The following is a 14160-nucleotide window of genomic DNA, read 5'->3' on the forward strand; positions in this document are numbered from 1 at the left end:
CCCTTTTGTAAAATATAAGGAGTTCCATGACCATATAAAAACACAAGGCCGAGAGTCTTTATACAGGTCATGGAACTCCGAGGTTAATTCTAATATCCTCATATTTTACAACTGGGGGTACTTTATTTATTATAATACACAAGTTTTAGTGAGTCATGTGACAGAAATGACATCAGAACTCACCGTTTATAACTGATGACATCACTAGTCACCGTTTATAGGGATATCATTTACAGGATATTTATGGCTCTTGTGTGTTATATAGTGAATAAAGTACCCCCTCTTGTAAAATATAAGGATATTATAAGTTACCGAGGAGTTTCATGACCATGTAAAAACACGAGGCCGAAGGCCGAGTGTTTTTATACAGGTCATGGAACTCCGAGGTAACTTCTAATATCCTCATATTTTACAACTGGGGGTACTTTATTTATTATAATACACAAATTTTAGTGAGTCATGTGACAGAAATGACATCACTACTCACCGTTTATAACTGATGACATCAGAACTCACCGTTTATAAGGATATAATTTACAGGATATTCATGGCTTTTGTGTATTATATACAGTATATACATTATATATATATATATATATATTTATTTGAATTGGTTGCTTTGCTTCTAGAGCCCATTACTCGCGTGCAGCCATCACCGTCCCCTGGTGCCAGTAACACCTCTATTCACTGGTTCTAAGGAAATGAGAAGCGACTCTCAGGTTTAAACAGAATGTGTGAAAGTGTGAATCAGCAGCCATTACTAGGTGATGTTTATATAAGGCAGCCGATGCACGGGCAGAGTAACAATGCCGAGAGACAGCATCGCCTCTTCTATTCACCGGATTCGTAATAAGCTCTTACCAGCCATGAAATAAAAAATACTTTTTTAGCAATAACATAAAAGGAAATGCAGTGGGTGGAGTCACTTTATTATTCTGGTGTCCGAGCATTTAACCCTATTCTCCAGGCATAAGTCAACATGTTTATGAGCTCCCTCGGCTTAAATCTCACTCCTGTAGCAGTACCAACTGGATGATTTCCCTGGGCTAATATATATATATTCAGTCACAAGCAGCTGCACTCTAATTTTGGACTTTCTGTCAGGAGCTATAGGAGTGTTCCGCATCCAAGATGGCGCCGCACTGACGGCATCACGCCACACCGGAGCGACTGCCGTCAACATGCCAGAACAGCACGAAATTTTTAAATAAGAGGACGCCAGGGTAACGGGTTCAATGCCTGAATATAGGAATTGCTAACTTGTAGTCCTGGGTGTTCCTAAATTTATTATAATTATATTCCTGGACTTCTGACCTTGCCTGAACCTTCTGACTTTGATCCTTGCCGCCTGCCTATTGAAATACTGCCTGAATTCTGACTATGATTCCTCCTGATCCCTTGGGTTACCGCAAACTTGAACTTGGTCCGGACTTCTCTGCGATTGGAGCCGATAGGCCCCTGACACTTTCAAAACAATTGTGGGTGTAGTGTCAAATAGGCACTTATATCTTCACAAAGACCCACACTCCAACTCGTAGTGATACCGATTTCTTTTATTATTTGCATCTGTGCATCCAACGTTCCGGCCTACTTTAGGGCTTTTATCAAGGATAAATAAATGCAGTGACTTATTATATTGGATAAAGTAATGTAAAGTCACGAAGGAGTCCAAATAATCCATATAATTTAAGCAGGTCAAGTATCTCTGAGTTGATATTTATAGACATTTAGAAGTGGGTTCATTATTCATTATAATCTACAGTTAAATGTCTATAGGTTAGTCCAGATCCTTCTCTTTTTGCTGCAGAAGAATGTATGGTACAGATGTGGCATAGGGTATGATTTTCCAAAATATTTTGGATCACCCTAAGTTATAAATGGCATGTTTATAAAGACGTGGGAGTGCACTGTTTATATCCTTATAATACACAAAAGCCATGAATATCCTGTAAATTATATCCTTATAAACGGTGAGTAGTGATGTCATCAGTTATAAACGGTGAGTAGTGATGTCATTTCTGTCACATGACTCACTAAAATTTGTGTATTATAATAAATAAAGTACCCCCAGTTGTAAAATATGAGGATATTAGAAGTTACCTCGGAGTTCCATGACCTGTATAAAAACACTCGGCCTTCGGCCTCGTGTTTTTATATGGTCATGAAACTCCTCGGTAACTTATAATATCCTTATATTTTACAAGAGGGGGTACTTTATTCACTATATAATACACAAAAGCCATGAATATCTTGTAAATTATATCCTTATAAACGGTGAGTTCTGATGTCATTTCTGTCACATGACTCATTGAAACTTGTGTATTATAATAAATAAAGTACCCCCAGTTGCAAAATATGAGGTGGGTAGTGATGTCATTTTTGTCACATGACTCACTAAACTTGTGTATTATAATAAATAAATGCACCGAATCCACTATTTTGGATTTGGCCCGAACCTTCAAATCCTTTGTGAAAGATTCGGCCGAATACCGAACCAAATCCTATTTTACAATAAGGGGCACTTTATTCACTATATATTCTACAGTTTGGTAATTTCACTATGGGACCAAATCCTATTTTACAATAAGGGCCTTCGGCCTCGTGTTTTTATATGGTCATGAAACTCCTCGGTAACTTATAATATCCTTATATTTTACAAGAGGGGGTACTTTATTCACTATATAATTTACCATTTGGTCCCATAGAGAAATTACCAAACTGTAGAATATATAGTGAATAAAGTGCCCCTTATTGTAAAATAGGATTTGGTTCGGTATTCGGCCGAATCTTTCACGAAGGATTCGAGGGTTTGGCCAAATCCAAAATAGTGGATTCGGTGCATTTATTTATTATAATACACAAGTTTAGTGAGTCATGTGACAAAAATGACATCACTACTCCCTGATTATAACTGATGACATCACTACTCACTGTTTAAAAGGATACAAGATATTCATGGCTTTTGTGTTTTGTATATATATATAAGCTATAAAAGCGTGGTATGTCGGTGTCACAGGGGAGTCAAAAAAACCCAAGGGGATTTAAGATGTGGAATTGTTAGTGAACCTTGATAAAGGTCCCAATTTGGACCGAAACATCATCATTTTGAAACATTTTATGTATATTTTATAGCAGTTTACTTTTGAGTCTAAATTTCTACATATTTTTGAAACTGATATTTTCAGCACATTGGTCACTGTCCATGGAGATTGTAAGAACAATTGTGAGCTATTGTCAAAATACCCCTTATTTTAACTGTTTCTGATCAAAGCAGGCCTGGCGGTGCTCTTTAATAGAAACAAATGGAGGGACAGTGGCTTGTGTCAGAGCCTGACTTGATTGTTGTTATGGTTCTGGGACTCCATGTTGGTCTTTCCATAGCTGTATGGTTGCCAGCTTCAACTGATATAGAGCCAAAACGAGATAATTATCAAATTGTCATTCATGTCAACAATATGCAAATTTTACATCTTTTCCCTTGAGCTGACATTTTGTGCTGTTCAGCTGTTCCCTCACAAATATCTGACAGAACAAAATGGAGCTTCTAACTGTGACAGGAAGTGTGGGAGTAACAGGGACAGCATTGTCATTGGCAGGTGACAGCTAGCAAGTAAGTGTGTCCTTGGTTTATGTGAGAGCACAGTGCTCCATAACAACCATAGGGATGAACTTCAGTATCTAAAATGGAAGTGTTTTTTATCAAGACACATACTGACACCCCACCTTGATCATTGTGCTTCTGTTAGACTTTAGTAAATGCAGATAAACGTGCAGGCCCGGATTTGTCTAAAGGCCACCAAGGCCCGGGCCTAGGGCGGCAGGATTTTAGGGGGGAGCATGCTGCCCAACCACACCCACATTAGTTCTAAAACACTGGGGATGTGCAGGAGATATAATATTTTTTTTAATTTCCCATGCGCCAATCCCATTGCACAAATAAAGGGCAGGGGACAGGGGCAATGAACGGCAGTGGGCCTAGGGGCGCCTGCTATGTAATTCCGGCCCTGTAAACATGTGTAGGCCTGGGCTGACTGAACATGATCTATAACAATAAGCTTTTTGTGCATGAAGCCCCACATTGTGTTAAAGGTACAAAATCATGAATTGAATGTGTTTTTTATAACCCATACATGTATTTGATTTTTTTTATAGTCCCAGTAATTTACAATTTTCCGGTGTTAAAAGCTTACTAAACTGGTCTATATATTTAAGTAAAATACCACCATTTTGTGATAGACTGTGTGCTGCCTCAGAGATCACCTGACCAGAAATACTACAGCTCTAACTGTAACAGGAAGAGATCACCTCACCAGAAATACTGCAGCTCTAAATGTAACAGGAAGAGATCACCTGACCAGAAATACTGGAGCTCTAACTGTAACAGGAAGAGATCAGCTGACCAGAAATAATGCAGCTCTAACTGTAACAGGAAGAGACCACCTGACCAGAAATACTGCAGCTCTAACTGTAACAGGAAGAGATCAGCTGACCAGAAATACTGCAGCTCTAACTGTAACAGGAAGAGATCACCTGACCAGAAATGCTGCAGCTCTAACTGTAACAGGAAGAGATCACCTGACCAGAAATACTGCAGCTCTAACTGTAACAGGAAGAGATCACCTGACCAGAAATACTACAGCTCTAACTGTAACAGGAAGAGATCACCTGACCAGAAATACTACAGCTCTAACTGTAACAGGAAGAAGTTTGGACTGTTGATTGACTCATGTGACCTAACTTGTTTGGTTTGTTTGTGTGCACCGTGAATCCTATGATCCCAAAGGGTGGCCCTTATTTTTTAAAATGGCAATTTTCTATTTATGATTACCCAATGGCACATACTACAAAAAAGTATATTATTATGAAAATAGTTGATTTACATGAAGCAGGGTTTTACATATGAGCTGTTTTATGCAATATATAGAGACCTATGTTGTTCAGGGGGTATAGTTTTCCTTTAAGAAGTAAATGCTCTTAAAGTAAATATCCTCTGCTTCCATGAAGGTGCTACTGGCTCCGCTAGCTTTTTTAGTCTGCCTAGCAGCCATGTTTATCTGCTGTATCCTCCCTGTATCCTCCCTTCACTCTTACAATGACTCTCTCTGCAGGTAGGTACAGATTTAGCTCTTATAAGGGCTCCATGAGTCAGCCACTGACTCACTACAGGTTCATTACATTCATTACTGCTGGCTGCTGGTTTAGTTCTTTTTACAGAATGGATAAGATCTTACAAGAAAACACCACAATACCTCGAAGAAACAAGGACTGGCTTTAATGATTAAAGGGGTGGCTCACCTTTAGGTTGATGGCACACATTCAGATTCAGGGAGATTAGTCGCCCAGCGACAAATCTCCTCTTCTTAGGGCGACTAATCTCCCCGAAAGGCCTTCCCAGCTGGCAAGAATGTGAATCGCCGGTGGGATGGCACTCGGATCGCTTTGGCTTTCCGAAGTCGTCCAAAGTTGCCGCACTAGGAAACTTCCGGCAATCCAAGTGCCACCCCTCTGGCAATTTACATTCTTGCCGGCGGGAAGGCCTTTCAGGGACATTAGTCTCCCGAAGAAGAGGAGACTAATCTCCCCGAATCTGAATGTGTATCACCACCCTTAAGTTAACTTGTAGTATGTTATAGAACAGGGATCCCCAACCTTTAAAACCCGTGAGCAACATTCAGAAGTAAAAGGAGTTGGGCAGCAACACTAACATGAAAAATGTTCTTGGGGTGCCAAATAAGGGCTGTGATTGGCCACAGAGCCGGCTTAGTGCACGCTCGACTGCGCATGCGCGAAACTTCGCTCCAGCACAAATGTGTGCGCGCATTTACGCGGAAGACACCAGTGGCAGTTGGGGAGAGATGGGACCGGACACGGGGTAGGTGACAGAGCAGGTACGTGCCTGGCGCCCCCTCAGCTTTGCACCCTAGGCACGTGCCTACTCTGCCTACCCCTAGTTCCGGCCCTGATTGGCCATTTGGTAGCCCCTATGTGGATTGGCAACCTACATTGAGGCTCTGTTTGGCAGTACACCTGGTTTTTATACAACCAAAACTTGCCTCCAAGCCTGGAATTAAAAATAATCTCCTGCTTTGAGGCCACTGGGAGCAACATCCAAGGGGTTGGAGAGCAACATGTTACTCACGAGCTACTGGTTGACGTTCACTGTTATAGAATAACTAATTCTAAGCAACTGTTCAATTGGCCATCATTATTCATTTTTTTATAGTTTTTTATATTTTCCTTCTACTTACCATCTTTCAAAATGGGGGTCACTGGCCCCATCTAAATACAAATGCTCTGTAAGGCTACAAATCTATTGTTATAACTATTAACTCGCACTCCTCTTCACGGGTGACGGGCCTTCAAATGCCAACTTCCAGCTTCCGGCTGTCCTGCGAAAAACGGGACAGTTGGGAGGTATGTGTAAGGCTACAAATGTATTGTTATTGCTACTTTTTATTACTCATCTTTCAATTCAGTCCTCTCCTATTCATATTCCTGTCTCTTATTCAAATCAATGCATGGTTGCTAGAATAACTAGGACCCTAGCAACCAAATGGCTGAAATTGCAATCTGGAAAGCTGTTGAATAAAAACCGAAATAAGTCGAAAAACCATGAATAATAAAAGATGAAAACCAAATGCAAAACTTATCTCAAAGGTGAACGACCCTTTTAATGATCAGCCTGTGCTGTACAGGCAGAGAGTAATTTAGGGGGGTATGTGAACCCTACTATGCAAATTATAAGGGACCTGGCAACGAGTTGGTTTCTTGTTCTGTGTATGCAAAGACTGTGCAATCCAGTGATATATGGCAGCACCTTTTACCTGGCATTCCACACATACAGTGCTCCCCCTTTGCATTGAGGTGTTGGGGGCACCCTTCCAGCTATATGGGCTACCCAATGTGACTCGCTGACTCCACAAGTCTAAATAAAGGTGCCTTTGGCTGTAAGAATCTCACAGTTAGCCTTCAGGCATTTTAAGGGCTTTCACTGGGGTGTGAGTACTTATTGTCATTTATTTTTTTGTCTGTGTGTTCTCAGCACTGAAGTGAGTAGGTGAAGAGTTAACCTGTAACCAGAGCCTCAAAGTATTCACTAATCCAAAGTGTCTTTCAGAACGTTTGAATGTTCAGGGACTGGACCAAGTTGAAGGATGAGTAAACCTTAAAAATAAGTGAATGTAAAATTGATGAGGGGGCTATTCTAAGCACTTCTGCAATGTACATTCATTATTTATTTAGTTTTATTTCCAAGATATTAAAGGATACATGTGCTGTTACTATGAATGAATTTTGTTACAACAGCGCCACCTGCTGGTCATTTTCACACCAGTCTGACCAGCAAGTAGTCAAGGACAATATAGGACTATCCTGAAATTAAGGGGAAAAGTTTGGGGTATGGTTTAGTATTTAGCGGTATTTTCGAACTGCTGCCTTAAGGTGGGGGCAGGCCCGGACTGGCAATCTGTAGGTTGTGGCAAATGCCCGAGGGGCTGATGTAAGCTGCCATATACAGTCAATATTTGACGACATCGCCAAACGAGCCGATCTTTCCCCAGATATGTCACTAACGGGCATGGCTATAATGGGGGGTAATCTGAACGTTCGCCCCTATGGACGAACGATCAGATTACAATGAGAGAGCAATGGGATTCGGCGGGATCGGTCGGGACAAAATCAAACCTGTCCGATCGACCAAACGACCGATCTCCGCCGGACGAAAAATGTCGGGACTCTCCACACACGGTCTGAAAATTGTACGAATCCTCGATTCGTATGATAGGATCTTTGCGTCTATGGCCATCTTAAGGGAGGGCGGAAATCCCGAACCCCACATCCAGGGGCGCTTCGCCAATGAGACGAGTTGAGGCGACAGCGGCAGCGCCCCACTAGGTACCAGGGGCAGCAAAAATGCCGCTCCTGGTACTTTAAGAGCCGAATTTCCGGCTCTTCTAGCACAGAGAGCGCAGTTAGGCTCTCTGCGCTAGCGTACTGGCGCTCTCTGCCGCCCTTGTGGACCCCCCTGGACCCCCTCAGGCGCAAAAAGGTAAGCTCATGGGGGAGGGGGCGCCTCATGCAGCGGAGGGGCCAGGATCGCCCATGCCCACATCACTACTACAAATGTATTGTTATTGCTACTTTTTATTACTCATCTTTCTATTCTGACCATCTCCTATTCATATTCCAGTCTCTTATTCATATCAGTGCCTGGTTGCTAGGGTAATTTGGACCATAGCAACTGGATTGCTGAAATAGCAAACTGCTGCATAAAAAGCTAAATAAGTCAAAAACCACAAATGATAAAAAATGAAAACCAAATGCAAGTTGTCTCACAATATCCCTCTCTATGTCATATTAAAAGTTTATTCAAAGGTGACGAACCAGTAGAGTGGGAGAAAACAAACGTGAGTTGTACAATGAGCTGCCTGTTGAGGAAATGTGGTCACACAGTTGCACCCGCCCCCTAAGTCGAACATCCTGGGGCTGGTGGAGCTGAGCTGTGGGTTTGGCTCCCCCTGTACTGGAGCAGCAGCTCTGCCATAAAGTGATGCCGTTTGAGTGATTTCCCATCGCTTTTCTGCAGGGGAAAGGGGAGGGGAGAAGAGATGAGCCACAGAGAGAAGTGGAGGGGGGGAGAGAGGCCTGCTGGATGGTGTCAGGTTTCTGAATTCTAGATGCTGTGAGGGAAAGCGAGAGAGGCAGGAATCCACTCACACACTCACTCACTGAAGCTCAGGGGCTTACGAAGGGTCAGACACAAAAGCAAAGAGACAAAGGCAACTCCCCCTCAGCTCCATGTGAGAACACAAAGGCTTGGGACACACACTAACACACACACACACACACTAACACACACTAACACACACAGATGTGGCGGCACAGGGCAAGGGACACACTGATGCCAACACCAGCACAAGCCCGGCTACACTCACTGCAAGCGATGGAGAGGAGCAAGATGGGGGGCAGCCGCTTGTGTGATTAGAGAAAGGGAGGAGAGACGGCAGCACTCGCTCACTGACACCCACACACTCACATTATGTACAGGTTACCCCACTGACTGCCACACACAACTGCCACACATGATGAGGGCCACACTGTAAGGGCCACTCGTTGGAGCAGCACCCCCACCTTATTCAGATGGTCCCTCATCTCACCCGCCTGCGCCAGGCCATGATACCAGCCGTGGGCACCCTGTGAAACCCCTCGCTGCGTGGGACACGTGGAAAATATCCCCCCGCACAATGATTGAGTGAGTCTCTTTATGTTTTGCCTTTTTATCTGCTCTCTTATTGCCTGCCTGCCATTGCTGGGGTTTGTTTAACAGCCAGATGTTGCTGTATATATATATATGTGTGTGTGGTGGGGGCACAACTGTCATTTTATAGGGGTCAGTTGTTGCAGAACTACACACACACCAACTGGCAGCTAGTGAAGCTTCTGGCAGCCCCCTGGTCTGTAAAAGGATGCTGCATGTTTGTGGTGACAGCTGGAGTGTTGCTTATTGACTCTCTGCCACTTACACTCTCTCCTGCGTATGCCTATCTGTCATCTTTATGGGCCTGATGCGTTTTCTGCTGAGCCGCAAAAGCACAATGCTCTCCGTCAGCTGTTTGTTTCGCTGGGATCCAATCCAGTCAATCGTTTATTACCCTGTTATTTCCCAGCGACCTAAGCGAAGATTGTAAGCTCCGCGGCACAAGGACTGGCTGCGTTTGGAAAAAGAAAAAGCATATAAAAGCTAGAACCCCCATTTAACGGTTTTTTTTTTTTTCCTGAAAAAAAGTGGTGTAAAATCCGGGAAAATGTAAAATCGGGCAAATGTATTATGCATTATATATTGCCACAGTGAAAAATTAGGGAAAACTTAAAATCAGGGAATATAAATTTGAGGTTTCAATGTACAGGTTATCCGGAAACCCATTATCCAGATAGCTCTGAATTACAGAAAGGCCGTCTCCCATTTTATCCAAATGTCTAAAAATGATTTCCTTTTTCTGTGTAATAATAAAACAGTAGCTTGTATTTGATCCCAACTAAGATATAATTAATCCTTATTCAAGGCAAACAATCCTACATGTTTTGATAGACTTAAGGTATGAGGATCTGAATTAGGGAAAGATCTGTTATCTGGAAAACCCTTAGCATTCTGGATAACAGGTTCCATACCTGTACTGTATATTGCCATGTTTGTGTTTATTGATGCATGGAAGCTGCCATACTGCAATGCAGTGCTCCCCACATCCAACTATTTCTCAGCCAAGAACACGTCTGTGATTTTTTTTCAAATGAAAGTCATACACAGACCCCCTTTTGTTTTGAAAATCCGTTGCTGGCTGGTGTAATTGAAAGGTAAAACAGGGTTTCTATGGTTTATTCCACTGGCAGTAGTAAATGGCTGAAGCGGATCTTTGGGTCCTTCAAAATTCCTTCAGCTCCCACTGGGTTAACCAACGCCTGGGGTGAACACTCACAACCCCTATGAACGGAAACCAGTAAGGGAGTGAACTGGATATTTACCAGCAGGCAGCTGAGTAAGAGAGAAGTAGCGCTAGTGACAGAGAGAGAAGCTGTGCTATTGACTCTTATAGAGAAGCTGTGCTATTGACTCTTATAGAGAAGCTGTGCTATTGACTCTTATAGAGAAGCTTGGCTATTGACTAGATGAAAGTAACAGAGAGAGAAGCGAGGAGAGACAGGGAGAGCTGAGGGCAGGTGAGTTACATGACACATATGTGTGTGAGTCGTCTGTAGCAAGAGAAGGCATGTTTTATAGGCAAACAGGTTTCAAGTCTGTGCAGAAGCTCTTACACACTTGCTCCTCTACTATAAGCCCTACTGTCTCCTTCATTCTCTCCTTTATATCTCTACTTCTTCCTCTGTCTCTCTCTCTCTCTTCATCCATCCATCTTTGTTTCTCTGTCCCCTTTCCCCCATCTCTGTTTACTTGTTGCTCTGTCCTCCTCAGTCTGTCTCTTTAACTATACTTCTCCCCTCTCTCTTCCTGTCCTTTTTTTCTCACTTTAAAAATACAAATATACATACATTTTCCTTCATCTCAGCCCTAAAGCAGGACAGGACTGCTGCTTACAATGGGGATCAGATAGGATCTGTGCAGCCACTGGGACAGAATGTTCTGTTATACAGATAGCTAGAATCTCAGCTGCCATAAAGCAGGACAGGACTGTTGCTTACAATGGGGATCAGATAGGAATTTTTATTTTGTAAAAACTTATCAATTTACAATAATCATCAGCTCAGCTAAATCAAAACTGATTTTAAACTATTAACCACCAATAAGCAAAATATAGTCCATGAATCTTTGGCTTGGCTCAGCAGTGTCTCCCACCACCAAACCCTCTTGGAGTCCTTCCTCTGTCCATAATTCCCAAAACAAACTTGGCAAAGTCTTTCCCTTTGTCCATGAAAAAGGTTTTCCTCCCTCCCCAACCACCACCTTCACCACCACAAACCCGGCCACAAAGTCCAAAGTTTGTCTTTCTATTAGTGGGCCATCACACCACCCTTCCCACATACACCCCCCCAACTCAGGACATATATATTGCTGAGCCAAAGAGCTTGCAGAACTTTTCCACTGAAAAGCATGAGCTGGTGTTATCACATTGTCTGTTTGAAAGAGAAACATGTCAGAGATCACAGGCATCAGTATCATAAATACATCAGTATATGTCACAGTTTCACACCTCTCCATTTGGATGCATTCAGACAGCTTTGCTTAACCTCTCTTTCCCTCAAGAAACCCAAATCAGCCACCACAGACTTCACTATTTGGTCTATAACAACATTCTCATGGCTAATGGACCTTCTGCAGCGGAACTGCCATAGGTGGTACCTCATCACCGATATTATTAGATACACTGTCCCTATATCCAGGGGATGTGGGACAGACAGAACACCATAGGCCGTATCAGCATAGGACAGGTGTTTGATGTGGGGCACGTTGAGAGCCTCTGCCAGCCGATGTTTTAAAACTTTTGTCACAGGACAATCCACAAGAAAATGTTCTAGGGTCTCATTAGTGGAACAGCCCCATGGGCACTCCCTCTCTGTGATGTTCAAAAAGCTCACATTGCCTCGGACAAAAAGTCTTCCCTGAAGAGCCAGCCAGTTCAGATCAAAATACTTTGGGGGCACCCTTCTGTCATTGAGCCACCGCAGGCTCTGAGAAAGGACATCCCCCACACAGTCCTTCAAGGCCATGGGGACAACAAAGTAGCTCAATAGGATCCTCTGATAAATTTGTCTCCTTGTAACAGAACTCAGTTCCCCAATTCTAATGTCCCACTTTCTCAAAAGTTTTAGCCCGAGTCGAATATGCAGTGGGAGACAATTCCCGCGCACTCGGACCTGCTTCACACTATCGCCAAGCAGCCAATCTCCTACCAGAGGCAATGCCCAATTCTTGATGCAACATTCCCACAGGGAATCAGTTCTTTGGCCCAGGCTCCCAAAGTTAAACTTCAAAAAAATGGATCCAAAGAAAGCCACTGGACATAACATGCCCAACCCTCCCTCTTTCCTCTGCAGGTAAGTAATGCCCCTTTTTACAGGATTCAGCCTGTTCCCCCAGATTAACTGGAAGAACAGGCTTTGGATCCGAGCATAGAGAGCTTCTGGCAGCGGATACACGTAGGAAACAAACAAAAAGATAGGGACCAGGTAAGTCTTCACGAGCTTCGCCCTTTCTCTGTAGGACAGCTTCCATCCCTTCCATCGCTGTACCTTTGCATTTCCGGCATCCAACTTTTCTTCCCAGTTTTGCCTACCATCATCTCCCTTCCCAAATTTGATTCCCAAAATTCTAATCTGAGTTTGGGCTGTTGAAAATTCCTGGAGTGGAAAAGCCGGCTCCTCGTCTAATGACCAAAAAGCTTGAGACTTATCCATGTTGACCAGAGACCCGGAGGCCTCTGAGTAACTTCTGATTTTCTCGGACAGCACTCTCGCATCTTCCGGACAAGAGACTGCTACCGTGACATCATCCGCATAGGCTACCGACCTGAGGGGCTGGCTACGGGGAACAGAGAGACCCTTAATTCCACTCACCTGCAAACGCCTTAGAAAAGGATCGATCGCAAAAACATACAGCAGAGGGCTTAAGGGACACCCCTGTCTTACCCCGGCCCCAACCTCAAAGTTTTCACCGCGCCACCCATTGATAAGTGGAAAGCTTACTGCCCCTTTGTACAAAGCTGAGAGCCATCTAATGAATGTTCCCGGGATGCCATACTTTGCCAAAACGGCCCACAGATACTCATGATCCACTCGATCAAAGGCCTTAGCCTGGTCCAGAGTTAGAAAGTAACACCCAGTATTTTGGACTTTGCATTGCTCCAAGGCTTCCCTAATAGTAAGGATCGCCCCAAAGATGCTCCGCCCTTTCACCGTGCAGAACTGGACAGGAGATAATAAAGTGCCTGAAAATGAACTCAATCTAGTAAAAAGTATCCGTGCGAGAAGCTTCCTATCAGTGTTGAGAAGGGCAATTGGCCTCCAATTCTCAACATGCTTTGGATCCTTACCTTTTGACAGCAGGATCAAGGAAGATTCTCTCATAGAGGGGGGTAAGATACCCCCTTCCAGGCAGTCTCTAAAAACCTCTACGAGAACCGGAGCCAGCTGATCTTTAAACTTCTTATAAAATTCGGCTGTAAGGCCGTCTGGTCCTGGAGCCTTCTTTTTGGCGAGGCAATCGATGGCAGCTTTGACTTCATCCTCCGTGATCTCAGCTGTCAAAGGCTCAAAGTCCAAATTAGTTATATCAGGCCCTGGGGTTGCCTCCAGGAAGGATGAAGTCCTCCCCTTATCCAAAGCCTTAGCCCGGAACAGAGAACCGTAGAAGTCTTTCACTATCCCAAGGATGCCCTCCCTTGATGTTTGTAACTCACCCTTGGATTGATCAGACTGGTGACAAGTTTCGCCCAACATTCTCTTTGCAGTTTAAAAAGGGGTCCGGTGAGTGAAAACTCCCATAATCCCTTTCCTGCACAAGAGATTTGTACCGGCTGTACTGACATTCTCTGATCTGGGCCTTCAGCTGGGCAATTTTTGACCCCTCCACCCCATCCGAAATAGAGGACTCCAACTTCTTTAAAAGAGTCAGGTACTTCTTATACCTATTTCCCTCCCTACGTACAGATA

General features: G+C 43.6%; 1 protein-coding gene across 2 annotated transcripts in view; it reads left to right on the forward strand.

Annotated features, from left to right (window-relative positions):
* gramd1a.L (GRAM domain containing 1A L homeolog) overlaps positions 1 to 14160 on the forward strand; it is a 91904-nt gene that overhangs the window by 23809 nt on the left and 53935 nt on the right. The window contains exon 1 of one of the 2 annotated variants that reach the window (XM_041569797.1): positions 8597 to 9250. The exons of the other annotated variant lie outside the window; for it this stretch is intronic. Coding sequence (XP_041425731.1) covers positions 9243 to 9250 — 8 coding nt within the window. The 5' untranslated portion in view covers positions 8597 to 9242. Of the gene's footprint in view, positions 1 to 8596; positions 9251 to 14160 lie in introns of those variants that run through there. 2 annotated transcript variants of the gene reach the window in all.

Source organism: Xenopus laevis, chromosome 7L (genome assembly GCF_017654675.1).
Source record: "Xenopus laevis strain J_2021 chromosome 7L, Xenopus_laevis_v10.1, whole genome shotgun sequence".
Classification (NCBI taxonomy): domain Eukaryota; kingdom Metazoa; phylum Chordata; class Amphibia; order Anura; family Pipidae; genus Xenopus; species Xenopus laevis.